The sequence below is a fragment of the Diadema antillarum genome, unplaced genomic scaffold (genome assembly GCF_040938485.1).
Source record: "Diadema antillarum isolate AM-2024a unplaced genomic scaffold, OU_Dant_1.0 seq00001943_RagTag, whole genome shotgun sequence".
NCBI classification, from domain to species: domain Eukaryota; kingdom Metazoa; phylum Echinodermata; class Echinoidea; order Diadematoida; family Diadematidae; genus Diadema; species Diadema antillarum.
This window is the reverse complement of record NW_027272603.1, coordinates 31,035-58,309: the sequence shown is the minus strand read 5'-3', so window position 1 is coordinate 58,309 and position 27,275 is coordinate 31,035. Positions and strand designations below refer to the sequence as shown.

Sequence of the window (27,275 nt, the reverse complement as noted above, 5' to 3'; positions counted from 1 at the left end):
TGATGGTGATGGTGATGGTGATGGTGATGGTGATGGTGATGGTGATGGTGATGGTGATGGTGATGGTGATGATGGTGATGGTGATGGTGATGGTGATGGTGATGGTGATGGTGATGGTGATGGTGATGGTGATGGTGATGGTGATGGTGATGGTGATGGTGATGGTGATGGTGATGGTGATGGTGATGGTGATGGTGATGGTGATGGTGATGGTGATGGTGATGGTGATGGTGATGGTGATGGTGATGGTGATGGTGATGGTGATGGTGATGGTGATGGTGATGGTGATGGTGATGGTGATGGTGATGGTGATGGTGATGGTGATGGTGATGGTGATGGTGTGGTGATGGTGATGGTGATGGTGATGGTGATGGTGATGGTGATGGTGATGGTGATGGTGATGGTGATGGTGATGGTGATGGTGATGGTGATGGTGATGGTGATGGTGATGGTGATGGTGATGGTGATGGTGATGGTGATGGTGATGGTGATGGTGATGGTGATGGTGATGGTGATGGTGATGGTGATGGTGATGGTGATGGTGATGGTGATGGTGATGGTGATGGTGATGGTGATGGTGATGGTGATGGTGATGGTGATGGTGATGGTGATGGTGATGGTGATGGTGATGGTGATGGTGATGGTGATGGTGATGGTGATGGTGATGGTGATGGTGATGGTGATGGTGATGGTGATGGTGATGGTGATGGTGATGGTGATGGTGATGGTGATGGTGATGGTGATGGTGATGGTGATGGTGATGGTGATGGTGATGGTGATGGTGATGGTGATGGTGATGGTGATGGTGATGGTGATGGTGATGTGATGGTGATGGTGATGGTGATGGTGATGGTGATGGTGATGGTGATGGTGATGGTGATGGTGATGGTGATGGTGATGGTGATGGTGATGGTGATGGTGATGGTGATGGTGATGGTGATGGTGATGGTGATGGTGATGGTGATGGTGATGGTGATGGTGATGGTGATGGTGATGGTGATGGTGATGGTGATGGTGATGGTGATGGTGATGGTGATGGTGATGGTGATGGTGATGGTGATGGTGATGGTGATGGTGATGGTGATGGTGATGGTGATGGTGATGGTGATGGTGATGGTGATGGTGATGGTGATGGTGATGGTGATGGTGATGGTGATGGTGATGGTGATGGTGATGGTGATGGTGATGGTGATGGTGATGGTGATGGTGATGGTGATGGTGATGGTGATGGTGATGGTGATGGTGATGGTGATGGTGATGGTGATGGTGATGGTGATGGTGATGGTGATGGTGATGGTGATGGTGATGGTGATGGTGATGGTGATGGTGATGGTGATGGTGATGGTGATGGTGATGGTGATGGTGATGGTGATGGTGATGGTGATGGTGATGGTGATGGTGATGGTGATGGTGATGGTGATGGTGATGGTGATGGTGATGGTGATGGTGATGGTGATGGTGATGGTGATGGTGATGGTGATGGTGATGGTGATGGTGATGGTGATGGTGATGGTGATGGTGATGGTGATGGTGATGGTGATGGTGATGGTGATGGTGATGGTGATGGTGATGGTGATGGTGATGGTGATGGTGATGGTGATGGTGATGGTGATGGTGATGGTGATGGTGATGGTGATGATGGTGATGGTGATGATGGTGATGATGAGGGTGATAATAATGATGGTGACGGTGATGGCAATTAAAATGATATGAAAGATATTAAGACTGAATATAATTATGATTAAATAATGACAATAAAAAAGATAACATGAGGATGAGAGAAATAATAATACTTATTAGAACATCTTTGACATCTTAACCCGTTGAGGACAAGTCCTGAGTATACTCGGGCAAGTGTCTATGGGAAATGCGTGATGTAGCAAAATCAGCCTGTCCTCAACAGGTTAATACTTGGAAGCCCATTAAACATAGTCATAGAAATATGAACATAGTTATTAAAAAAGTGATGACAAATAATGGAGTAAGAGTGAGGCGATGAGTGAGAGTAGTTCAGTTCATACCTGGTCTGCCTTGAGGTCAGAGGTCAGCCTACAGCACAGACCTTCAGGGAACAATAGTCTCTGTTCCTCCACTGCCTTGAGGTAGGTCTGGGAACCTGGACAAAGGTGGGGCAAAGATTTGATACAGTTTGAATGTATATGTATACGGTGTTCTACAGGATCCTGTTTCAAATTCAGGAAATTCTTTTGTCGAGATGTTTCCATCGCAACTGATTGACAAATTGCCCTACATCGACGTAAATATGCACTGAATTGGTCAGTGTTTTGGTAGTAGCCATGACAAAAAAAAAATTGCCTGTCCGGAGATCAGGAGGTTGTAGGTTCGACTCCTGCTCGAGTATGTACGCCAATGATTTTTTATCATGGCTACTACTAAAACACTGATCAATTCAGTGCATATTTACGTCGATGTAGGGCAATTTGTCAATCAGTTGCTAGGATCTTGTTTGCACATAGAGCTAATTCATCCCCACCGTATCAGGGCATTACCCCCGGGGGAAATTACCCCCGGCTAAATACTGGTTAGTGATAAGGTTAGAGTTAAGATTAGGATTAGGGTTAGGTTTAGAGTATAGAGTTTGGGTTAGGATTAGGATTAGGTTCAGAATCAGGATTAGGGTTAGGGTTGGGGGGAGGGTTCGGGGTGATTGCCCAGGGGGTAATTGCCCTCCATCCCATCCCCATAATTATCTATTCATTATATTCCTTAACCAATTATATGTTTTTGATTCATTCATTATCTAATATGTATACAGTACAATCATCACTTGCTATTTTCTTTTCATGCTACTGAACAACTGAAATAGATGAAGAAGGTCATATGATATGGCTTTGGAATTTCTACATTTTTCTCAGAGAGGAGCACAGCATATCTGCTTTTAGGTCACATTTGGCCCATTTTATTTCTACTGCCACTTTGCTATATAATCAGTCCAACCTGTCTTAGCAGTCCCCTGTCAATAGTGGCCACCTGCCATACACATCCATGCAAGAATTCTCCTCCAAGAGAAAAGCCATGTTAATGACCCTGTCAATTATAGTGGCAACTTTTTTTTTTTTTTGGTCTCCCTTTGGTGGCCACTGTAGATAGGTTTGACTGCACATACTTTCAAGCTTGTCTTCTCTACTGTAGAAAGGTAATGCTGTACCGTGAAATGCATTGTTGATGGGGTCAGCTCCAAACATGCCTCGCCAGAGAAACTCATTCTGTCTCTTCGCCTCCTTTGGGCTGGCGGGCCCCAGGACACTCAGAAGCTTGCGCACGGCGTTCTCCCTCTGCAGCGCCAGGGCCAGGACCGGCCCGGACCTCAGGTGGTCCAGGTGCATCCCACTGACCACGTCGTTCTCGGCCACCTCGTCGGGGACCAGCGCCTTCGCTTGCCGGTTGCTGAGGGAGAGGAGTCGCAGCGCCACCACCAGGAAATCCTCCTGGGAGATGCGCTTCAGGATCTTGGCAAGGTGCCTGAGGGCTCCAGGCTTGATGACAAGCACAGTGGTGATGGGTCTTGGACCTAGACAGTAATCAAAACTTGAGATTTGATGGCTGTTGATGCATTTACACCCTGACTGAAATGAAGCCATCTGAAATTAATATGTTGTAGCATACTGCCATTTCTTGATCAATTTGTGCGTTGCTGTGTATTTCAGCAAATTACACAAAGTTCACAAGCTGTCGACCAAGTCCGGCACACAAACAAGGCACACACAGAGGTAAAGGGATGGCATAGTATTGGTGGAGATAAGAATTGGACTTTTGACTTTTTGTGAGCTACTAAGAAACCACTTTTGAAAAAGTACAGAACATACCATTCTAAGAGGAATTCAAAGATTATTTGATGAAAATCGGCTTTGGAAAGACTGAGACATCCAAAAAGAAAGTAAAACAAAACAATCTGTTTTGGATATCTCAGCCATTTCAAAATCAATCTTCATCAAATAAACATTGAATTCCTCTTGGTATTGCATGCTCTTTCATATTTCATAAGAGGTATCTCATTACCTCACTAAAAAAAAAATGTTAGAAACTTGAAGTTAGATCCCATCCAAAACTATACAATCCCTTTAAATGCATGTGTTAGGAAGGACACTAACCTGCTAGCATTGTCTTGAAGATGGATTCTTCCACCAGCACTGTGCCTTTATTTTGAGCCCCACCCCCTCGGTGCTTGGCCTTCTTGGCTGCTGCGCTGTGGTCCTCTGCCCAAGCAAACCTGGCATTAGATAGCTCTTCCAGACTGGGGCTGCGTAGGGGCGGCTGGTAGGGCAGGTTGGCCCGCATGCTGGGGTCGGCGAACAGCTCGTGGTCGCGGAAGAACATGGCCGCCTGCCGGAAGGCGATTTCGGCCGAGGCGGACATGAGCCGCTCCAATCCAAGATCGCCACCTGAGCCCGACCCGCGGCGGAACTCGGTGGGATGGGTCGGGATCTTGAGCATGGAGCGGACGTGGTGGAAGGCATTGATGCCGCGAAGCATGCAGACCGCGGCGGGGCTGGAGGCCAGCGAGTGGACGCTCGGCTGCCAGCTGCGGTCGCCGACCTCGAACGGCGTCAGCTCCTTGGATTGGAAGGTGGTCAATGAGGGGAGAAACTTGATGCCCAGGAGCTCCAGGCCCTCTCCTGGGTTGCAGCGGGGAGTGGAGACATTATTGGTGGAGGTCTGCATAATGAGAAAACAAAATTACATCTAATATTACATACTGGCATCACACTTGAAGTTGTTGCTCTTTCTTTTGAAGGCATCTAGCATTTTCCCACTGCATTGAGATTTTAAACTGATTTATTTTACACGACTGCTTTAAGCACCGGATGCCTATAGGCACTTAATTATGGGACCAACCACTTGAGTCCTTTTTGAGGACTAGTCAATGAGAATAAAGTGCTTTGATTTGAGTCACAACCAAGGGACATGAACCAGGGACCTTAACATTGATAGTCTGTGATCTTATCCACTGGGCCATAACAGCTTCTCATAGAGTACTGTATACACCGAATATTTCGCCAGGTTTTCATTTTCGCGAATTTCGCGAGTCAGGTGCTATTCGCGAAATTAAAGACACACGAAAATATTGGCTCTGATCCTGAGGTGAACATGACATCTGTTCAGTACAGGCCTCCACAATCGCGAATTTAACCACTCGCGACATCGTCGGGAATTACCGATTCGCGAAAATTTAGACTCGTGAAATATATGGCATATACAGTACATAAAACTCCACAGAAAAAGGTAAAACACACATGCAGCTTTTCTCGATGATAATGATTCCATTACTAATGAACAGTCATTTTTTTACTACAATAACTAGTCCACTGTTCCCTACTTTACAAATAAATGTTCACTAATCAGGGAATGATTTTCATTGTATTGCATAGCAATTCGCAATGTATTTTGAATATGACTGCTATACAAGATGTCATATGTATAGCAATTTCATTACATATTGTTGTATACCATTTAATCAAAATATACGCCCATCGACTAAAAGCGCTATTCAGTTTCAAGAATGGGAATCATTTCCTGCTAATACCTCATCAAAACTGTTTAGGAGGTATAAAATATTTGATTGGAAAGGATGTTGAGATATTTTAGGTTTTGCTATTATGGGAGTGACTTGCTCACCACAGGAAAGACTCCCAGTAGCTTTCCCAGCGTGTTGCCTAGCAACTTGAGTGTCCTCGCCCGCGAGAAGGTCACCACCACGATCTGCTCCAGCTCGGGGTTGGAGTAGAATGTGGACGGCACGGAGACGCCGTGGTAGACGTCGTGCTCAGGAATGCGGCTGAAGTCGCCGCCCAGAGACGTGAAGAGGGCGTCGCTGAAGGCAGCAATGTGGAAGCAGAGCGGGGCGCGGAGTACCATCTCAGCACTGGCTTGCATGGTTGGGAGTAGGCCTGTGAAAGATGTTGAGGTTAATTGAGATCAAGTACATCTATGTGTCTGCAAATCTTTACATGCACATTTGATGTGTCCACCCACCTCCTTATCATGTATAGATAGTTATATACATACAGGTGTATATCTCTATATGTTATGTACAATATGCATCCATATGTATCCAATAATCTATCTTTGATCCCCGAGTAAAAACACATCAAACATATCAGCACATTATGGTCATCATCACATCGCAACTTTTCCAGCAGAGCTTTAATAGCTTGATAATGCAACAACAGAAAAACAGTGAAACAAGACAGTTAGGTGATAGAAGAGAAACAGTTGTCTGTTTAGCTAATTGCTCCCCCCCCCCAAAAAAAAAAAAACAAGGAAAAGTAGAAATTATGCGGTGCGTAATATATGTCCCCGCCGGAAGTAGCATTTTGAAGCAAAATGTACAATATAGGTCAAAGGTCAAGGTCAAAGGTCACAACTGAAATTCTGTGTAGAAGTTTCAAAGCTCCCATGTAGTGCTATCATATAAAGCAAACAGAATCAAAATTGGCTCATAAATGACAGAGAAGTAGCAAATTGAACATTTTGATCACACACGGACGCACAGACGGACGGACGGACGGACGGACGGACGGACGGACGGACGGACACACAGACACACACACGTACGGAGCCCGTTTCATAGTCCCCTGCTCGAACTCGTTCGGCGGGGACAAAAAATGCTGTGGATCTAACATAAACATAAATTACACCTATCCTATTTCTCATGTTTGTAGTCAGTCCTGCAAGTGCAATGGAATAAGTGTTACTGACAGATTGAAATTGCAGTATTTCAAAAAGTACGGAGTGGAATCTTAGCGGCACTAACCTTGTCGCGAGAGCTGGACCATGAGGGCTTGGACAAGACTGCCGGCATTCCTCACGGCGTTCTCCGCCCGGAGGTGGACCAGGGTGGAGGGGAGGGGCGGGTTGGTGGAGGCTGGTAGCCCCGCCTCTAGCCGCTTCCTCAGCGCCTCCTCACAGTTCTTGGGTGAGGTGGGCGTGGAGCAGGACATTGGACTGAAGACAGATACCTGTTTGCCTTGCAGTCCTTTACACATCAGAAGAAATGACACACAAATTACATTTTTACTTTCTTTGCTTTACATAAGAAGTTTTGTTGCAAAAAAAATCAACTCCATTCTTGCCAATTTGAAATATTTGCGACTAAACCTGCTACAACACAAAGAAAACGATACAAAATATTGGATACTTTCAACCATAACTTCAAGAATATTCCTTATTATGCAACAAGTGAAGTGTTATTGGAAAGGTATTATTTTGCTCTGATTTGATAGTCAGACTTACTTCAAAATGCTTAAAATGGTGCTGGACCTGTTTTGTGATCTATCTCTTCGAATCACAAGAACAAAGTGAAGATAAATTGTTATTCTATTTGTTATATTATCACAAATACACACCGATGAGATGAAAAAACATTAGTCGAGGGGGGGGGGGGGCTGTCACTCTCATTCTGTACTTATCATATTTTCCAATTCCTTTATTGTCTGTTTTCAAGTGTATGATTTAAAAAATCATTATAACACTTCAAAGATAAATGTTTTTTTCCAGCTCACTCACAATTCATCCTTTGCAGAACCCAGAAATCTATGTTAAAGTCCACATTCAACAGATTGTATGATAACTTTTGTTTATATATGGTTTTTACACTCACTATGATACGAATCCTAACCAATTGGAGAAAACTGTGTGACTCACGAATTGTGTTATCCCTCAAAAAGCACTTAATCCTTCAATTTTCTGCAAAATTCTACAGTGTTTTTTACAAAGAGCTGGGACAGCCTCCACAAATTCTCAAGCTGTAAGCAAAACAACTCTAAAAGCCTAAAAGCATCAAGCAGTTAAATAGCAGCAAGAGTATTGAACATAAATAGGCATGGAAGTCACATGCATTCACGCACTGATCAATGCTGCTACAGATATACACTTAAAATCTCAGAAATGTGTAATGAAGTAATAATAATAATAAGGTCTTATTTATCCAGGGGAGCCTCGTCAGTTTTGCCACTGCTCTACGAGATAGCCATGCCAGTGAAGGTAAATGTGTTCACTTACAGAATCTAGAAACCAAAGAAAGACAATATTGGGGTACTGAATGCCACATTTTGGTCTGTGCTTGCAGACAAATCATGACTTGGACAATCAAAAAATTCATGAAAAATAGAATTAAAACTTTCAAATCCTGTACAACTTGCGTACAACTTGAGGAAATATCCAATAAAGCACTGTCAAAGAAAATTTCAATTTGCCTTTAGAGCCGATAACTTCCCCCCAAAAAATTAAAATTGAATGGCATACAGAAGAAAAAGTGGAAGATAATAAGAAGAGGAAAAGGAAAGACAGAATAAAGAGGAGGAGGAAGGAGAGGTGGAGGAAAAATGAAAACGAAGAGTCAGCAGCAGAGAAAGCAGAGGACCAAGAAGAGGAAGAAGGTAGGAGAAGAAAAATGAAGTGCAAATCAACAGTTAAGAAGAAAAAGAAGTGAAGGTAGAAAAGGGAAATGACAAAGAAGGAGCAGCAAAAGAAAACTATAGGAAAAATTGAAAGATAAAGGAAAATTAGAGAAAAGAATAGAATGGTGATCATAACAATCATACCCAGCACTGCCGCTCGCTTGGTGTTGAGACGGAGGCGCTTGATACCCCTCAGCTGGTATCCTCTCTCCTGACACGTCGACAGGATGACACCCAGGCACATGGGGGGAACCAGTGGGGAGACGGCAAGGACCGCATCACCCGTCGTCGTGGCAACCAGTGTTGCAGGTGGTAGTCTGCATATGGCCAGAGGGTGACACAATGCAGAAATCGCTTTCAGAGATTGTTCCTTCTCAATCATTTTACTGACCAGGAAGGACATGAAGCACGCTCTTAAGTATCCAGATTGAAAGGAGTTAACTGAATCCGTTATCACTTTTCCCTCTTTTTTTTCCATGGCAAAATCTAAACTTACGATTATCGAGAAAGAAAAACATCACATATTACTAATTACTATACCCAAGTCAGTCATTTTGTGTATAAATTTCTATCTGTAAAAACACAAATGCATGGCTACATAGAGGTAGAAAGGAGTAGGAAACACTTCTGTCGTTACCATGAAACACATTTAGACTGAACAAATTATTTCCAATATTACATAATAGACATCTCTGTAGGATTATGAGGGTTTTTTTTTTCCATTACAGATATAACTTAAAATTCAATCATCCCTCAAACTGCAATTGACAATAAAAAACAACAATAAACAATTGAAATGGATAAATTCCATTCTCAATTTCAAACTTCATATCAGTATCACTAAGTGGATAGAGAAAAGAGTTCAAGATTTCCCAGAGAGGGCTTCACACAGCCTGTGGGAAGAACTCTGTGATGTCAGTACAGATACATCCACTGACGAGGGTGTGAACAAGAAAGAGCCACAACCTATTGGGGGAGCAATGTTCTCTGATCACTTACCCAGCAGCATCTAAGTCTTCATTACTGCCGTTTGACCACGAGTCCTTTCGAGATCCTCTCCTGCCTTTCTTTGCCTTTGGGCTCTCTGAGCGCACCCTTCGGCCACTGCTCTGCAGCAGGGCCGCCGTGCCGAACACAGCATCTTTTGACTTGTCGTTAGTGCCGCGGGCACCGAACCACAGGGCAAGTTCGTAGTTGATGCGACTCGGGTTCCGCGGACAGACTATGGTAAGGTCGTCACGTGAGGTGCCTCCATAGAGCGCCATCAATGAGTAGGGGTCGGTGCGCCTGGCCAAGAGCGGGTCGGAAGGGCCCACCGCATCCAGCAAACGGGTGCGTGCCATGTTACCACGTATTGCCATGACAACCAGTGGTCTCGCCGAAGCGGCATTGCCATCATTAGGATTCCTCCCCGAGAGTCGCGGGCTGGTAAGCATATCCGCAGAGTTGTACATGAGCCTGAATCCCGATATATCCAGCCCCTCCTGTAGGATGCGTAGGAAAATGCCGGCTGCTTTGGAGGGATGGTGGTACACCGCATCATGCAGGACGGTGAGAGTGTTCTGGGTGTCCATGTTACCGTCGTACTCCTGGCTGGTCATCTGCTCGTACATGGACTCTTCCGCATCCAGGGTGCGCCAGAAGAAGCCGGGAGCGGCGTTGAAGGCGCCCTCGACGGCGCACGGCGACATGCTCATGGACACGTAGGTGGCCAGGGGCTTGCTGCTAACCTGGGGGAAAGCGGGGACGTACGTACCCGTCTCCGTAATGCGTTCCCGGGGGCTGTCCATCGGCATCACAGGCAACTCCAGGGGCTCCCCGGAGAACTCCTGCACGAAGCGGAAGGCGTGCGGCATCCAGGCCGCCACCGTGTGCAGGTTCTTGCTGGTGAGGAACTTGGACACCGTCTGCTGGAAGGCCGTCATGTCGCGCACCTCTTCTCGCAGCAGCTTGCCCCTCTTCTGCTTGACTGGAGATTGCTTGGAGGTGTCCATGCACGGCGGCGTAATGGCTGCCTGAAGCTGAAGCTTGTTACCTTTCCAGATCTGAGAGAGAGAGAGATAGGCATACACACAAATTAAAGGTCCAATTTACCTTTGAGAGAAGTGATTTCAAAAATGTTCAAGATATTACATTTGATGCATAATGTGTTGGTCTGTTGTATCACAAAACATCCTACCATATACAATTTTCGCAATAAAGCCTAAACTACAAGGAGATATCAGTGTTTTTCTCAATAAACCGTAACTGTATACGGTTTAGTCTGGAAACATTTTTATTATAACTATTGTTCACATTTTGTGTATTTAACATCGATTATACGGATTCAAATTTTTACAGTGGTTGTTTCTATCCCTAACTCACATTTTAGAATTATTTTAAAGCACTAATGCTGGGTTTTTGTTTCATCTGCAAATGGTAAATTATGCCTTTAAGAGTAACACACGACACTTGGAAATCAGTCTTGGAATTCATCTAAAATTTAACTAGCAGCAACTAGAATCAGTGCATTTCGAAGCACAGAAGAGGTTTCAATTCAATTAAAACTCTTGAGAAAGCTTACATTTTACTTTAAATATGGTCCCCTCCCCCCCCCAAAAAAAAGAATTGCGACTCCTTGTTCATGTTGACAATAATACAGTGTAAATAGCACCTAGTATAACAGATGCCCATAGACTTACCAGTTGCACTATTTAAGACACTTGATTCTTTCTGAACTGTGAATGAATATTCCTTTATTGTCATGTCTATCATCATAGATACCTATCACTGATTAGGTCAGCCGTGCTGTCCTTATGTTAATGGTACTGTATTGAACAGCATTATACGTGGCGTGCATCACAAAACCAACAAAAAGTCGCACGCCCTGATTATACGTGTGGACTTAAAATAGGTGAATTCAGTTTTGAATCTCAGTCTGAGCTTAATTACAAGAGATTGTAAGTCACACAGCAGCATTTGGGAGGAGTGAGCACTATCAAGAACTTACTTGGTGCAATCCTACGACACGAAAAGGAATGTTATCTGTCCCACTGGCAGTGCACGGCGCTTGTAGGGAATCGTCTGTCAGGTAGTCAAAGTTTCTGGGAACCAGAGACAGTAACCACGACAACAGGACGATGTAGGTCGCTGAGATCTGGCCGTCGGGCCTGTCCAGCAGCTGCCGACCGGAGCTGCTCTTGCCGAGGAGGATGTGGCCGCTGGTTGTCATGGTAACCGTGAGGAGAAGTGTCTCATGGTTGGGGAGGAGGGCAGGTGGAAGGAGCAGGGATTCTGGTTTGTACGATGCTTCCTACAAATTGGTGAATAAATGGACAGGAATAAGATTCAGTGATTTGATGCATGGTTATCTCAAAGCTAAGTAGTGACACAAAAATACTACAGAGAAAAACAGCAATTGCAAATGACATGTTTAGTAAGGTAAGAAATGTGTTCACTTACAGAATCTAGAAACCAAAGAAAGACAATATTGGGGTACTGAATGCCACATTTTGGTCTGTGCTTGCAGACAAATCATGACTTGGACAATCAAAAAATTCATGAAAAATAGAATTAAAACTTTCAAATCCTGTACAACTTGCGTACAACTTGAGGAAATATCCAATAAAGCATTTCAATAGTTTCTTTCAAAAGTTTTGAGGAAACATCATTTCTATTCGGAGACTGCATGATGATAAAAGAACCTGCAGATATCTCTGAAATCAAACCAACAAATAATTAACATATAGCAACATATGTAAAAGCTAGAAAATAATAAAAATATTCACTTCACAGGAAGGGAAAACTTGAATATGTCCAAATGCAGCATTTGACATCACACATAGGTTAACTCTTTTTATGCCAGGGACTTCAGACAGAGTACTTTACAATGGCATAGGGTTTTCTGTGCCAATCAGCACTCAAAACACACACAGGGTTAATCGTCATCTGTAGTGTGACGTATGTGTATATCATAATGTTTGAGGATACTGCCGAATATAAGCAACTGTAAAGCAATGCCATACAGAAAATAAATCAACTCAAATCAGACTAAAATCAAAGCTTGACGTCAGTCCCAGAGACCCACCAGATCAAAGACCACATCGGTAGCCCTCGCTGCCTCCTTCCTCCTGGTAGAGGGGGTCATCTGGGGGTGGAGCCCTACCAGTTTCCTCTGTAGCTTTTGTCTCTCCTGCCTCTCTCTCTCCTTCTGCTCCCGAAGCCTCTTGGCCAGGGCTGCACTCCCCAGCTCTCTCTGCTTGGCCCCAGCAGCTCCTCCTGCTGTTGCTGCCAGCGAGGGATCCGAGTCCGTTTGGCCAGAGGGGCGTCGCTGAGGGGTGCGGCTGGACGGGCTGGCTGGTGACTGGGGCGGGGTCGGGGGAAGATGGATGCATTCTGTGCTGGTATCCATCTTCTGTGAAGAGACCAATGATTGAATGTGAGCTTCTATCACAGTAAAGCTTGTATTATTCATAAAGTCATGACCACTGGTTCTTATGATCTCACAATTATCATAAAATTTGTTTTCTAAATAGATCAAAAGAGGAGAGTGCTAATTTCAGCAGTGCCTTACTCTTTACACATTTTGTTATAAACTAGTGCAGTAAAGCTTGTATTATTCATAAAGTCATGACCACTGGTTCTTATGATCTCACAATTATCATAAAATTTGTTTTCTAAATAGATCAAAAGAGCAGAGTGCTAATTTCAGCAATGCCTTACTCTTTACACATTTTGTTATAAACTAGTGCAAACTTTAGGGCCTGATCCTACATGTAAGTCATAAAACAGAAACAAAACATGTAAAACAGTAACATACAGTTCTTAATATCTCCTTATGTTAACTGTTGGCAAAACTTCCACACAAGCCATTCTGTGCACAATCTCAATGCCAGTTTGAGACTACGGTGCTGAAAGAGTTAAGCAAGAAGAACAGGGGGTATGACGTCTACCCCACTGTCCCGCTGGACATTACCTGGACAGGGACCGCAGTGGACGGGGTCTGAGTACCGCTATCCCTGGACGTTGTCTCCTCATTGTGGACGATGTGAATCACTCTGTGTGGCTTGCTGACCACACTCCTCCTGGACGGTAACAAGAGAGGACATCTTAAAGGGATGGTATAGTATTGGCGGAAATGAGGATTGAGCTTTTAACTTTTTGTGAAATACTAAGAAACCACTTACAGGTATGAAATGTTACAGAGCATACAACGTACCATTCTAAGAGGACTTTAAAGTTTCTTTGATGAAAATTGGTTTTGAAATGGCTGAGATATCCAAAAACAAAGTAAAACAAAGTGATCCTGATAAAACATGGGTCCCACCTTTTACTAGGATCGCTTTGATTTGGAAGTCTCAGCCATTTCAAGACCAATTTTAATCAAATAAACTTTGATTTCCTCTTAAAAATATATTATGCGCATCTATATTTTCATAAGATAATTGCCATTATCAACAACAAAAAAATCGAAATAAAGAAATGTTAGAAACCTGAAGCCACATCTCAACTGAAACTGTACCATCCCTGTAAAAAGGTCATTCCATCTTTATGGTTACGTGTGTACAGACAGGGTGCAGAAGCTTTCATATTTTGGGTCAAAAATCATCCTCCAGTTATTGGTTGAAAGACCTACAAAGTGTGATATTATGCATTTTCATTTATCATAGAATGTTGGCTTCTCTGACACTTCATGGTACACCATTTAGAAAATGATGTCACTTTATATAATGACATTTTACAAATAGTACACTATCTATGAAATGTGACCGTGCACCTCAAAACGAACATAAAGTCGCACACACTGATTTTGCGTGAGGACTGAAAATAAGTGAAATGGGTCAACCTAGCCGAACTTGACTTTTTCATATTTTCTGAAAGAGCGGGTCTTCTTTTACATTATGCTAAAATTTGGTATCATAAAACGGGCAGGAAAGTGTGCTTTTTTCGTAGTTTATCTTGAACTTTTTTGGTAGAATAGTGTGATTAGGTGTGTCTTTAGAATCCCTTTTTCATTTCTGAAAAACCTTGTACACACTCTTCACTTTCAACTCTAATAACTTTTGAAAGGATAGTGCTACTGCTTTGAAAGTTGGCATTAATTATGGACAGAACGTGATAATGAGGCATGCTTAATTTCAGTTTAATCTGATAATCCCTTCATTGTTGTTACTCTGGTGGTTTACTTCCTGTTTTTTGTCCCATTCATCACACAGCCAGCACGGTTTGGTAAAGATTAAGCGCTTGAATAGACACTGTACTTCAGAGCCTCTTTTGTCAGTTCACACTTTTCCTGAGTTTGTGCATTCTTTCCAATATTTAGATAGGTTAGGAGAGTCCATTTGATTTGAGTTATACATCATTTTAAAGCTTAAAGTCTGCTCTTTCAGAATATGGTCTTAACTAAAAATTCATGTCTGGTGACTTTTTGTTTGTTTTGAGGTGCAGGGTCACAAATGATGTCATCGCTATACTTGTGATGAACAATCAACTCCCACAAAGTATTCAGCAGCCATGCAAGAGCTTGAATACCTGCCACAGGCAACTCTTGCCATGTCATTGCTACTTCATTTTTCAATTTCTGATCACTGCAGAGCTCCCAACCTTTAGGATTGAAAAATAGGGATGATTTGGCTTAAAAATAGAAAGAAAGAGTAGTTTCCATAGGAGTGTGTAGTAAAATTATCAAAAAAAATATGAAACTCCCACTGAAACAACATTCTGATTGAAAAATACGGATTATTTGGCGCAAAAATAAAAAAGAAAGAGCAGTTCCCATAGGAGTGTGTAATGAAATTATTAAGAACTAGATATATCGCTACGGCTACTGATATGCCTCCGCCATAATGCATGGTTCTCCTAATAGGTCTATAGTACAATGTCTTGACAATGTGTGATGACAGTTTCACACAATTGGCAAAATATTAAAATGACAGGTTTGACACAAATGTGCTGAATGTTCACTTTCCTAGAACTAGGTTCAATTGGATGAATGATTAAAATGTAAGAGTGCAGGTATTTGGGGAATTGATGATTTTTACTTGACTTTTGACCCTTTTATAAGTTTATGCATTGAGTAATTTTCAAGGTATTGAGAAAAAGTATAATTTCAGTATCAAATGGGAAAATAGCATTATCTAAACCTGGTCTTTGACCTTTGACCTCACAGTTCCAAAGAGAATCACTGTTAGGTTGAACATGCATAAATATGTAAGTTTCATGATGATACCTTGAGTTACTTTCGAGATATGGAAGAAAAAGTGCAATTTAGCACTTTCACTTGACCTTTTACCTTTTGACCTTTGACCTTTAGGCAAGAAACTTCCCCAAAAATATAAATTGGGTAATACATGCCATACATCAAGTTTTTTAAAAAAAACCTTCAGGCATATTGCATTTTAAGGAAAGTAGTGATATTTTGAGGAGTTGACCTCGACCTTTGACCCCCTGACCTTTGACCCATGACCCCCAACTTCCCTAGATAATCACTGCCCATCGGTACAAGCATATATACTAAGTTCCATGAAGATACCTTGAACCATTTGCGAGATATGGAGAAAAACATGAAATTTCAATTTTTTTTTTCACAAAATAACCTGTGACCTTTGACCCTGTGACCCTAAAATCCACACAAAGTATTATCCCCCAAGAATATACCCTCATACCAAGTTTGATGTAAAACCACCACACGGTTCTTGAGATATCGACAAAAACAAAACGGGACGGACGGACGTACGGACGTACGGACGGACGGACGACCCGAAAACATAATGCCTCCGGCCACTTCATTGCGGAGGCATAAAAATAGGAAACTCTGACTGAAACAAGAGCCGAGAATGGTCTAAAATTCAGATTCTTTCCTCCAGATTCAGCATGGTGGGGCGGTCTGTCACTGGCTCTGTGCCTAGACAAAACAACACTTTTCACTGATATACTCTATATTTTTATAATTTGTAATATCAGTCCTCCAACACTGGTCCTCAATTGAAGTCCATTTCAAAATAAAGAGTACTAAAAAACTCAGAATCTCTCACTCACATCGGCTCCTTGTCTCTCGCCGCCTCCCTCTCCTTCTCCGAAGCTTGACGCCCGCCAGACGTCAGCGGTGGTTGACCTTTGACCTGACCCAGTTTCTGCATGACCTTTCTCCTCTTCTCGTGCCAGCCCAGAGCGGAGTCCTCCTCATCACTGCTCTCATCACTAGAGCTATGCTCGGTCCTTTGAACGAGCCAAGGAAGAGGTGGAAAACACTCCGATAGTTCAGTGGGATCTTCTTATAAAGTTGTCGCCTATAACAAAACCCTATTATAACAAGGTGATTTGAAGGTCCCAACTCTTTATATTTCTTCATTTTCGCACCCTGATATACAGAAGACTCCCGTTAAAACGAAGTCCTCTGGACGGCCAATTTTCTCTTGTTATACCGAAATCTCGCTATAACTGAAAAAACAATAAAAAAGCAGGGATCGGATTATGTTGCAGCCTGAATTTTAACTTTGTTGTAACCAGAATTTCGTCATAACCGTGTTCGTTATAACGGAAGTGCATTGTACTGAGAAACCTGGCATAGCAAGTTAATTGTCATGGTTTTTAGGTCCTTGTTATGATGAGGTTCCCCGGTACATTACATGCTGTTTGACTTTTCCTTTCTTTCCTTTTAATGGGCAGCCAGGATTGGAGTATGTGTGTGTGTCTGTGTGTGTGTATCTGAGAGTCCTATCATGTTTCTGAATGAGCACATACATATGGGAGTGACAGTGAGTGTGCTACTCCTATGGGCATTTCCACGGTAACTCACGTTACATTTTGAACTCAAAATTAGGTTGTTGAGATCAATATCCTTAAAACCTAATTAGTGATATGAGTTCCTATATGTGAATGAGTATCATGCACCTCCATCCTACCTCACAGCAACATTACATCCACAGACTCTTATGAGAACTATGAGAAAAAACACTACAAATGTCGGTAACTCACGTTACATAAATCGGACATGCAAAAATTTGGCATGTCTTATCCATTCAAAAGTTTCCTCAAACAAGAAACAGAGAGACTTTAAAGTCTATTGTGTCAAAGTCATGGACTAACAACATACATCACCGAGTATGGTAAAAATTCAAATTGTCTTACATTCTCCAGGTATCGTCATGTGAAGCGGTAACTCACGTTACGGTAACTCACGTTACAGTTTGTCCACATGATCACAAGTTGAAAACTTACCAAGACAACTTTTTTTCACAAACAAACTCCATAAATAAAGAATCTAAATTGATTTGAAAATTGATCTGACAGTAATTAATCCCATTTTATCCATGAGATTACCAAAAGGCAGGAAACTTTACATTTAGAATACCAACTTGAAGATAAATTTCATTTTTAATTGAGTCGTTTTCCAAGCTTTCATTTGTACTGAGACAAAAATTGTATTCAACAAAATGATATGAAACAGAGTCTATCTCATTAAATTACACTCTTTTCCAGTTAACAAATGCATCAGAAATTGAGGATTTAATTGAGAATTTGATTTGATGTTTTTTTTTTTATTTTACTAGATTTAAATGGATTTCATGCTATCTAGATAAAACAAGTCATCCAGAAACTATTCCATTTAATACACTGAGTCACGAGACTAGAGACCTGTACATGTAGTCTGTGGAGAGTTTAAAGGTTCAGAAATGAAATATTTCAATAAATCTTTGAACTTTTAAACAATGCAATTTATATTCCAATTATTTGATAATTGTTTGAATTACTCAATAATCAATTGTTTGTATGTTTGATTTGTTTACAAATTCTTATACGAAACTGGTACAGAAATCAGACTTGAATTACAGAAACTGCAGATAAATTTTAGTTATCTGCTACCAGTATTGATCAGTTTACTAAAACATGTTCATAAATGTTTTAGCCTTAAAAAACAATGGCTTTGGTCTATGAAATGTCAAGTAGCCATTATTTAAAGTGTACATATGTAAAAAGTATATACCAGTATTTTCTAGAGTAATCTAGCAGATTGAAGCAGTAAATCCCAATGAAAAACATGAATAGTAAATATTTTGTGATCAGGAGGCTAACTATTAATATCACAAAATGTTGATAGTTTGCTTTAAGCTACATGACTGTCCAGCTCTTTAAAAGAAAATGTCTGATAATTAATGAGGTTCACGTTCAACAAGTTTTTGGTAGTAGATCAGCATGTAAAGTAAATTATAGTAAACATGGAAAAGTTTCATTGTAGGATTTTGCAACAATATAGCTAAAACCTCAGAGTAGAATAGTATAAAACACATAAGCGTGTCAAATTCACAATGTTCAGTTCTCAAAAACTCAGAAAAAACAGCAGGAAGCGAGCTCCAATCTTAAAATTCTGTTCATACATGTAAATGTTTCAGCCTCATAAACAATGGCTTTGGTCTATACAGGTAGGTATAAACTCTGAAATGTCAAATAGTAATCACTTGAATTACAAAAACAAGAACTTTTCAAGAGTAATCATGCAGTGATTATCCCAATCAGGAGGCTATTAATAGTTATCACAAAATTTTGATAATTTGCTGGAACAAGGTCCATGCAGCTTTAGAAGAAATGTCTTTTAACAACTTTCGTAACAGATCAGTATACATGCACTGTAATATTAAATAGTAAATATGGAACAGTTTCTTTCAGAAGTTAACATGACGTGATGAACATGTGTAATTGATACATTGTACATGTAGACCAGTTGGTTTGGTGATAGAGAGGGACCAAGAGAATAACAATCTACTGGAAATAGAATCTTAATACAAGAGTTCAGTAATCATGTACTCATTGGTTACTTACTATCACAACCTTCATATCATTTCTTGGTATTAAAGAAAAATCATGTCGGTAACTCACGTTACATTGTGGTAACTCACGTTACATGGTAACTCACGTTACAATTTTAAGACCTCTGTAATGAGAATTTGAAGCAAAGACTATAAGTCCCATCATATTTCTTGGATGTGTGCTGCATAGTTATTTGATAATCCAAAATACCAAGTCTCAGTTGGGCATAGTAAAATTGCTAGGTTAAAAAGTTCATGTTTCGGTAACTCACGTTACAGCAGCTTCTCGAGCTATGTAAGAGCACGCTGGTGTCCGAAGTACATATCTTATATAGAGGTCTCCACTTCATTTTCTGCTAGATTAATATATTTTTGATTTGTAAAACCAAACAAAGTTTGATTTGAGCCTCAAATATAAAGAATAATCACAAAGAGCAACAAAAATGCATTTTTAGGGATTTTTAGGTCAAAAAATGCTTCTGGCTTCAAAAGGTATAAAAATGCACAAAAGGGAACTTTTCTTAAAGGTAAAGTTGGTTTCACACACTTCAAACTATGGCTAACAAAGTAAGATTATCAGTTGTCCTGAAATATGCGGGTAAAATTTTGGTGGTCATGTCGCACAACTCACGGAAATGCCCATATACATAACTTCCTTTCTGAATCTTCCTCTCAGTTCTCTCTTCAGTCCTTCCTCCCATCCCCCTTGCCATTTTATTCATAAAAAGTATTCAATGCACTTGACACATGCAATCAAAGTTTAAATCAATGGTTGTTATATTCCACAATGTCAGAGTAGTGATGTTGGCTATTATAGTTACAGGAGATCTGGGGAGCATTCAATGAAGCGTTTTGGTCAGATATTTTCTGACAAACTGTTATAAGCTACTGAGATCCTTTCATCTGATTGATCTGAGGGTAAATTTGTCGGACAAATTTGCCGGACAAAATGCTTCATGAAATGCCCCCCTGGACGCCATTTCACAGATGGTTGCCATAGTAGCAACTCTTGCTGCAATGGCGAGTAGTCATGGTAATGATAGGAACTCACTTTTTCGTATGGAGGTTGAGTATCCGCTGCACAGCTTTGGCCTGTCCATCACTGGCCGTCTGGAGGAGAAGTGAAGAAAAGAAAGACGGACAGAGTGAATGAAATCCTGAAAGCACAGAGCATCTGGTAATATTTGAGTTGGTGCCATTTACAAGGAAACATGGGGGCAAGTCCAAGATAAGGTCCCCTCAGAAGGCAAAATTTCATCTTTGCTCAATATTGACATGTTTGGTATCATTTTGAAGCTTATGAGTTGAAGTTTTGATTTCCATGGAGGAAAAAATTATATTATGTAAATTTATGCAAATTTCAGGGGCTTCATTTGCATAAATGTGAAACACAGCGTTACGTATGGGACATTTATAAAAATTCATATTAATTCAAAGGAAAGCAAATGATATTTGATTAATATGTGGACATAAGAAGTTCATCAAATAGTTTAACTTGGTATGAAAATTTAGGGATTATGCAAATGATTATGCAAATTAGCTCGTGTCCTATCATGAGATGTCCCATACGTAACAAATTGAGGTCATTTTTTTAGGTTTTTTCTGAAATTGCTAAGGTTATTTTAATTCCCTTTTGGAAAGTTCTAATTTATTGTTTAGAGAAATTAAATACCATAGAAAAAAGAAAAAACAGCAAAAGGAATATTTTTTATGAGGCATTGAAATAATGTTACGTATGGGACAAATGCGTTACGTATGGGACATCCTCATACATAATGCATGTGAATGCATGTAGCTAGCTGGGAAGGTCTCTCAGTACACAAATGGTCAACCATCCTGAAGAAAGCATCCCAACATTGTAACTACTTTTTGAGTTATAGACACTTTAAACAATACATGTACTTGACTGAAAAATTTTCAGAAAGGGGGAGTGGAAAATGGCAAAATACACAATGAAAAATCAGCATTAAAGGGATGGTATAATTTTTTGTAGAAATGGGGATTCAGTTTTCAACATTTGATGAGATGATTGGAAACCAATCATATGAATTACTAAAGAGCATACAATCCTAAGACAAGAGGAATTCAAAGTTTAGTGATGGAGATCCAATTTGAAATGGTTGTGATATAAATATAAAAAAAAATAAAGTAAAATGATTTTTTTTTTATTGCAAGTGATACAAAAATTGTCCTTATTCAGGTTTCAATAATAGCCATGACAAAATTCATGGGTATACATACTGAGGTGTGACTCGAATCAATGACCTGACTGCTAGACAGACATCATATATCTACTCGATCACTGAGGTTCCATTCAGCAGGTATTGCTTATTTATAAAAATTAATATTTCTTGTGTCAAGTTTTTTTTTATTGAAACGAAATGGCAAACTGGCCATCATCAATGGAAGTAAACACTTTAAACTATTCAATTTTTCAGTAGTAACTATCCTGATAGAAATAGGGCATACACGTGTACATACTCCGGTTAGTCATAAAAATATAGAATATGATTAAATATGATTATGATGGTAAATATTTGGGGAATATTGTTCCCTTGTCAATCTGAATCAGTGTTTGAGTAGTTTCAACTGATTCCATTTCAATAATTATGCAAAAAAAAATTTATATGGGTATTTTGCAAAATTATTTTGCAAAATACCCATAAACATGTCTCTCCACACACTAAACGAATGGGGGACAAAGGGCATGCATACTCAGGTTGGTCATAAAAATACAAAAATATGATTGAATATGATTAGGATGGTGAATATTTGGGGAATATTGTTTCCTTGACAATCTGGATCAGTATTTGAGTAGTTTCAACTGATTTTACTTCAATAATTATGCAAAATACCCATAAACATGGTTCTTCACACACTAAATGAATGGGGGACAAACTGTCCCATACGTAACTGTCCCATACGTAACACGTCATGTCTGTCTTTAATTAGAACCTGTAATTAGAGCTTTTTACCTAATGACACGAAACTTACCTGTGATAATCTTGAGTGTTGTGACTTTCATCACAGTGAGTTACAAGTTGTAGAATGAAATACTTTCAGAGAGTTTTGAGGTTGAAAAAAATGTTCAAAAAAACAAAATTTTTCTGGTCCCATACGTAACGGCACTTATTTTCTCTTCTAGAATATAATTGTGAGGGTCATTTTTCTCAATTTTTTGCATGATTATACTTCTCCTAGATATCAATCACCATGATAAAGTTTAATATGATCAAAAGCCATTAACACTATTTTTCAGGTCATAAAAGTCTCTGAATGTCCCATACGTAACGCGCGTGTTATCTTGGACTTGCCCATGGACAAATGTTGACTTCAGACTAGAAGCAGACCTACCAAGTCTCAAACATTTGTGGTGAGAAACGTGCTTCAGGGGGCCTTTCTCACACTCACACGCCTTTTTCTCACACCTCACACCCCACCTCCTCTTTAATTAACATAACTTTTGAATGGATTGTCCAATTTTCATCAAACTTCGCTGATGCGTTCTACTTATATTGCTGCATTCAATCCATGTATGTCAACATTTGGGTTATATTTCCCTTTTATAATTGTAACATTACCGCGTTTGATATATCATTTGGCAGCTCACCTCCTTTTTCCTATCTTCCTTCGGTCTTAGGTCAAGGAAGACTGTTTCCCGACTTCTCTGCAGCCCTACAGCCCGGCGCCGAGGAGTTTCACCCACTTCCACAATGGAATGGTCCATGTGCATGGATGTGCCCGTGGAAGCAGTCTTGGCTGGGGCTGCTCTATTCATCTTTGGAGGGGTGGTGCTAGTAGAGGTGCTCACTCTTTGGTTTCATGGAAAGCAACAAGGAAAGAATTGTTAAAGAAATGTATACATCGTTATTTGCTTGTATGATCTTATTACAATTCATCTTGTGATAAATCATTTGAACACTTCTTTCCTGTAAGGTATTTTGCAACACTTGTTTTCTGAAACAAAATTTGCCAGCGGTCATTAGGCGATTGCTTATGCTTTTCATAGCAAGGACATTGATTTTAAGTCAAGATTTTCTGGCTCAAATTGCTCAGAATTTACAATATTATCATGATCAGTTGTGATCGTTAGTCCTTGGTTTCCATTGTAAACTGAACCACTTTTAGAAGAAGACGTTTCTTGATCCGAGTAGTGAATGATGAATATGATAAAATATTCCAATGATATACACGACAGAAGGTGGAAAGTAATGTGATGACAAGGAAGAATAATTCTGACTTTCATGATCAAAAAAGTTTTGACAATAGAATTTCATTTTGCTGTCTGGTGTGAAACAAAAAAGGAAAAAAGAAAGCTACCTATTGCTCAGAAGTGACAAGAAAATGTCTTGCGTTGTGGTTAGGATATTAATTCGTTCGTGTTTTGTTTTTGCCATTCTGTTTGTTTGTTTGTTTGTTTCTTGTTGTTGTTGTTTAACTTCTGCAGAGAGGTGGCATAGTCTATAGTTTCAGCCTATGGTCTTGACCACTTCAGTTGTTCACTCCATACAGCACTACCATTTCAAACGACCATCTATCTTGTATGTACAATGTGTACGCAAGCTAGTCTGCTAGACTTGATAATAGGTACCTTCTTGGGCTAGTCTTTTCCTCCCAGACCACTTTCGGCGGCGGCCGAGGGGGCTTGGTTGCCAGGCCCTGGGTAGTCTTGCTATTACCAGACTTGGCAGTGGTTGGAGAGAGCTCGGCTCGAGAGATCTTACCCCCAGACTGTTGGATGCACAGTTGGGTCAGCTTGTCCATCAGGCCTGAACCATCTTTTTAAAAAAGAAATTAACAAATAAAAAAATATGGGAAAATATTATTTCTTCTTTTTTTTGGATACCTCTGGGTACTTACTATTAATATCTATTTTGATTGTAGTGCCCAGAAGGAGGTAAAAGGTGTTATGCCCTCTATATGGACAGTATATATAATTCATTATTACTACTATTATTTTCCATTCTACACAGCCAGGGTTTGAGTATAAAAAAGTTAGGATGAAATGAAATTGCAATATTTGTACAACATTAACACCAGAGATAAGCAATCTAAATCAAAGAGTTTGTTGATATCCTGTTCTCACAAACATTAACAAGACATGTGGTAGAGAAAGGAACACCCTCTGAAAATTCAATTCCACTGTATTGGAAATAATCAAATTAATATAGAAATCGTGAGACAGACTCCTCTTTCTACATAGCAACAAACCTGGGAATAAAATGTACAATGTTACCTTCATATTTTTCCTTCGTGCAGGTTTAAAGCTAAAACTGGAGACATACACTGAATTTCTTAACCCATTGAGGACGGTTTGATTTTGCTACAACACGCATTTCCCATAGACGCTTGCCCAAGTATACTAGGGATTCGTCCTAAATGGGATAAGAGATCCAAATGTACTAGGGGTAAAATTACACCCCTTAGAATCTATGTTTCCTTGGACATCTATCTTGTTAACATTTTAGCAGACATACCTGCTCCTGCATCACTATGAGCTGATGGGGGCCTGCCTAAGCTGCCGTCATCGTTTGCCCTCTCAGGAAATGCATCGATGAGGAGATCGAGATCAATGAAGTCCACCTTTTCGATGGCGAGAGTTGGAGCGTCAGGAGGCAGCATCTGGTTGACGATGGCCAGGTTTTCTTCCGATTTTGTGGTGTCCGGGCGAACCTCCCGGCTTCTTTCCTCATTGGCATTTGAAACCTCCCGATTATCAGACACTCTTTCCTCCCTTTTTGTGAACTCATCTTCGATAATTCTTGTTGGAGGGAGCTCTTCCGCCACCTCAATGATACTCTCGCCAACGTTCTCGTCCACGCCATAGTTCTCTCCAGACAGCTCCATGTCCGCTTCAAAGTCCAGCCCGAGACTCTCAGCGACTACCGACGAAATCACCGTCTGCAGGCTGCTGGTGGACTGGTCCAGACTGCTGGTAGACAGGCCGGCGCTGCTCCCAGAATTCCCCAGGGCGTCTTCCGACTCATCGAAGTCGTCGATGCACGGAATCATGTCCTTGGGGACGAGGTCCTGACCGTACACAGCAGACCACGTCTTGCTGTTGGCGGAATCGAATGGCGGGAGACGCCGACTGAAGACACGGGGACTGGTGTCTGCTCCACCTTCCGTTTCCTCCAGCTTTGGCATGGAGGACTTGAAAGAGGTGGAGCCGGTGCGATACTGCTGCCCCGTATCCTGGTTGACCTTGACGTACTCGTAGGTCGGTGCCTGGATGGGCAAATCTTCAAGCTCATTACTCGGTTCCAAGGCCTGCCGCCATGCCTCGGGGGTGAGAGTTTCGTCGCCGAGGTCACGCTCTAGGTGTGGACTCTTTAGGGAACGGTTGAAGATGCTAAGCTCCTCGTCAGAGCTCACCTGTGGAATGATGATGGCAAGAAGTTCTTAGCTGATGATTTCGATGCAGTTACATGTATATTCTCTTATTTGAAGCGAAAAGCAACTTTGCATACTTGTCTTCTCTCAACATTATGATACTTTATCGCACCTCCTTGACTACCAAACTACCTCACAACAGTGTACCTGTATAGCTGTTTCGAAGAAAAAAACAACAACAACAACAACTCTGTGCAGTCTGCCAAAATGATGAGGGGTGTCACAGATGACAATATCATGTACAAATTGTAATTCTAATGACATGATATAAAAGTAGTAGTATACGTATAACTGGTAAACTATACAACTCTGGCTGCAATACTCTTGGAAAAGAAAAGAATGAACCTTTGCCCTTTTAGAGTGAGTGTATTCAAGGAACCTAATTGAGTGAAAGCTTTTCAAGATGAATGTCGTAAGCAAATTTTACTTAAATACCTAGGAGCAGTTATAGAACAATAACTATTAAATGCTTGTAAATGCACATACTAAACAAGTGGATGGACAGACAACTATGGACAGACAACAATGCTTGTCAAAATTTTTATTTTCAGTTGCTGTAAGTTGCTGTATGCTGTAAATGCAACCCTCTTTGTAAAACGGTTCAGTGTTACCACATGTGTTCTAAATTCATACGTGAAGTCTTGACTGAGAAGACTCTGAGATTACTAACTGTAAAACACAATATTTTCGCGGCATGACATTTTTGCGAATTGAAGCCAACAACCTTTTTTGCGGCATGAAACTTTTGTGAGTTGCCTCTAACATACAATGCACATAGTACATGTATAAACAGGATTTTTTGCGTGCATTTTCATTTCACAAATCTTGGCTCTCGCGAAATTCGCGAAATTGAAATGCACGTGAACAGTCCTTGTTTTACAGTATGCAAGAGGGTAGTTTACTCACACTCGAGGCCTCAAAGTCCAGAGATGGAATACTGGCTTGGACATCTGCAAACATCGTGTCCAGTCTTGGCATGAGCTCCGCGACCGAGGTCACAGAGGGCAGCGAGGGAAAGTCATCAGACCGGCTCAGCTCCTGGGCAATGATGTTTATGCTGGCGGCGATGTCACTCAGCTTGAAGTCATCGCCTGGGACACTAGAGGGCGCACTTCCTCTATTGGACGATTGCTTGGATGATTCAGCCATGGCTAATTCTGCTCGGAAGAGTACCTTCAAGGAATCTGCATCTTGTACACCGACAAAACAGTGAAAAGGGGAAAAAATGGCAAAGTGTAAAATTAAGATATTATTATTGGTGAACCATACACAGACAAAATTTGGTATGACAGCCAGCTAGCACTAGCCAGCTCAGACCAGTCTACAGAAGACCCCATCTCCCCTGTCTGCACTGTTACAATGTGTACATTGGCTATTTCTTACTGGGCTACAGAGATATCTAAATGTATTTAGAACTCCTCCTCCTCCTCCTCCTCCTTTTTCTTCTCCTCCTCCTCCTTTTTCTTCTCCTCCTTCTCCCTTCTTCTTAAAAACAAAAACAAAAAACACCCTTGCTTTCCTCAGGAAAAATCTGAAGATAAACTCTCCAGCAATAAAGACTCTGGCATACAAGGCCCTTCTTCTGGTTCCAGTGTCCTGTAAGGAGCCAACCTTATATTTACTTGCACGGGTTCAACCACTTTTATTATAAATATGTGGGTTACGATTATGGCACCTC

At 40.9% G+C, this 27,275-nt stretch overlaps 1 protein-coding gene across 1 annotated transcript; it reads right to left on the bottom strand.

Moving 5' to 3' along the window:
- Positions 1-2,015: 2,015 nt before the first annotated feature.
- Positions 2,016-26,746, bottom strand: LOC139713296 (dynein axonemal assembly factor 8-like). Its single transcript, XM_071625039.1, has 16 exons — positions 26,504-26,746; positions 24,682-25,579; positions 23,790-23,982; positions 22,815-23,007; positions 20,256-20,314; positions 16,437-16,616; positions 13,375-13,483; positions 12,487-12,810; positions 11,410-11,712; positions 9,420-10,465; positions 8,565-8,737; positions 6,776-6,997; positions 5,638-5,909; positions 4,113-4,677; positions 3,170-3,532; positions 2,016-2,116 (listed from the first exon to the last, which is right to left on the bottom strand). The coding sequence occupies exons 1-16, from the start codon at positions 26,744-26,746 to the stop codon at positions 2,016-2,018; spliced, it is 5,244 nt and encodes a 1,747-aa protein (XP_071481140.1).
- Between the last annotated feature and the right edge of the window lie 529 nt (positions 26,747-27,275).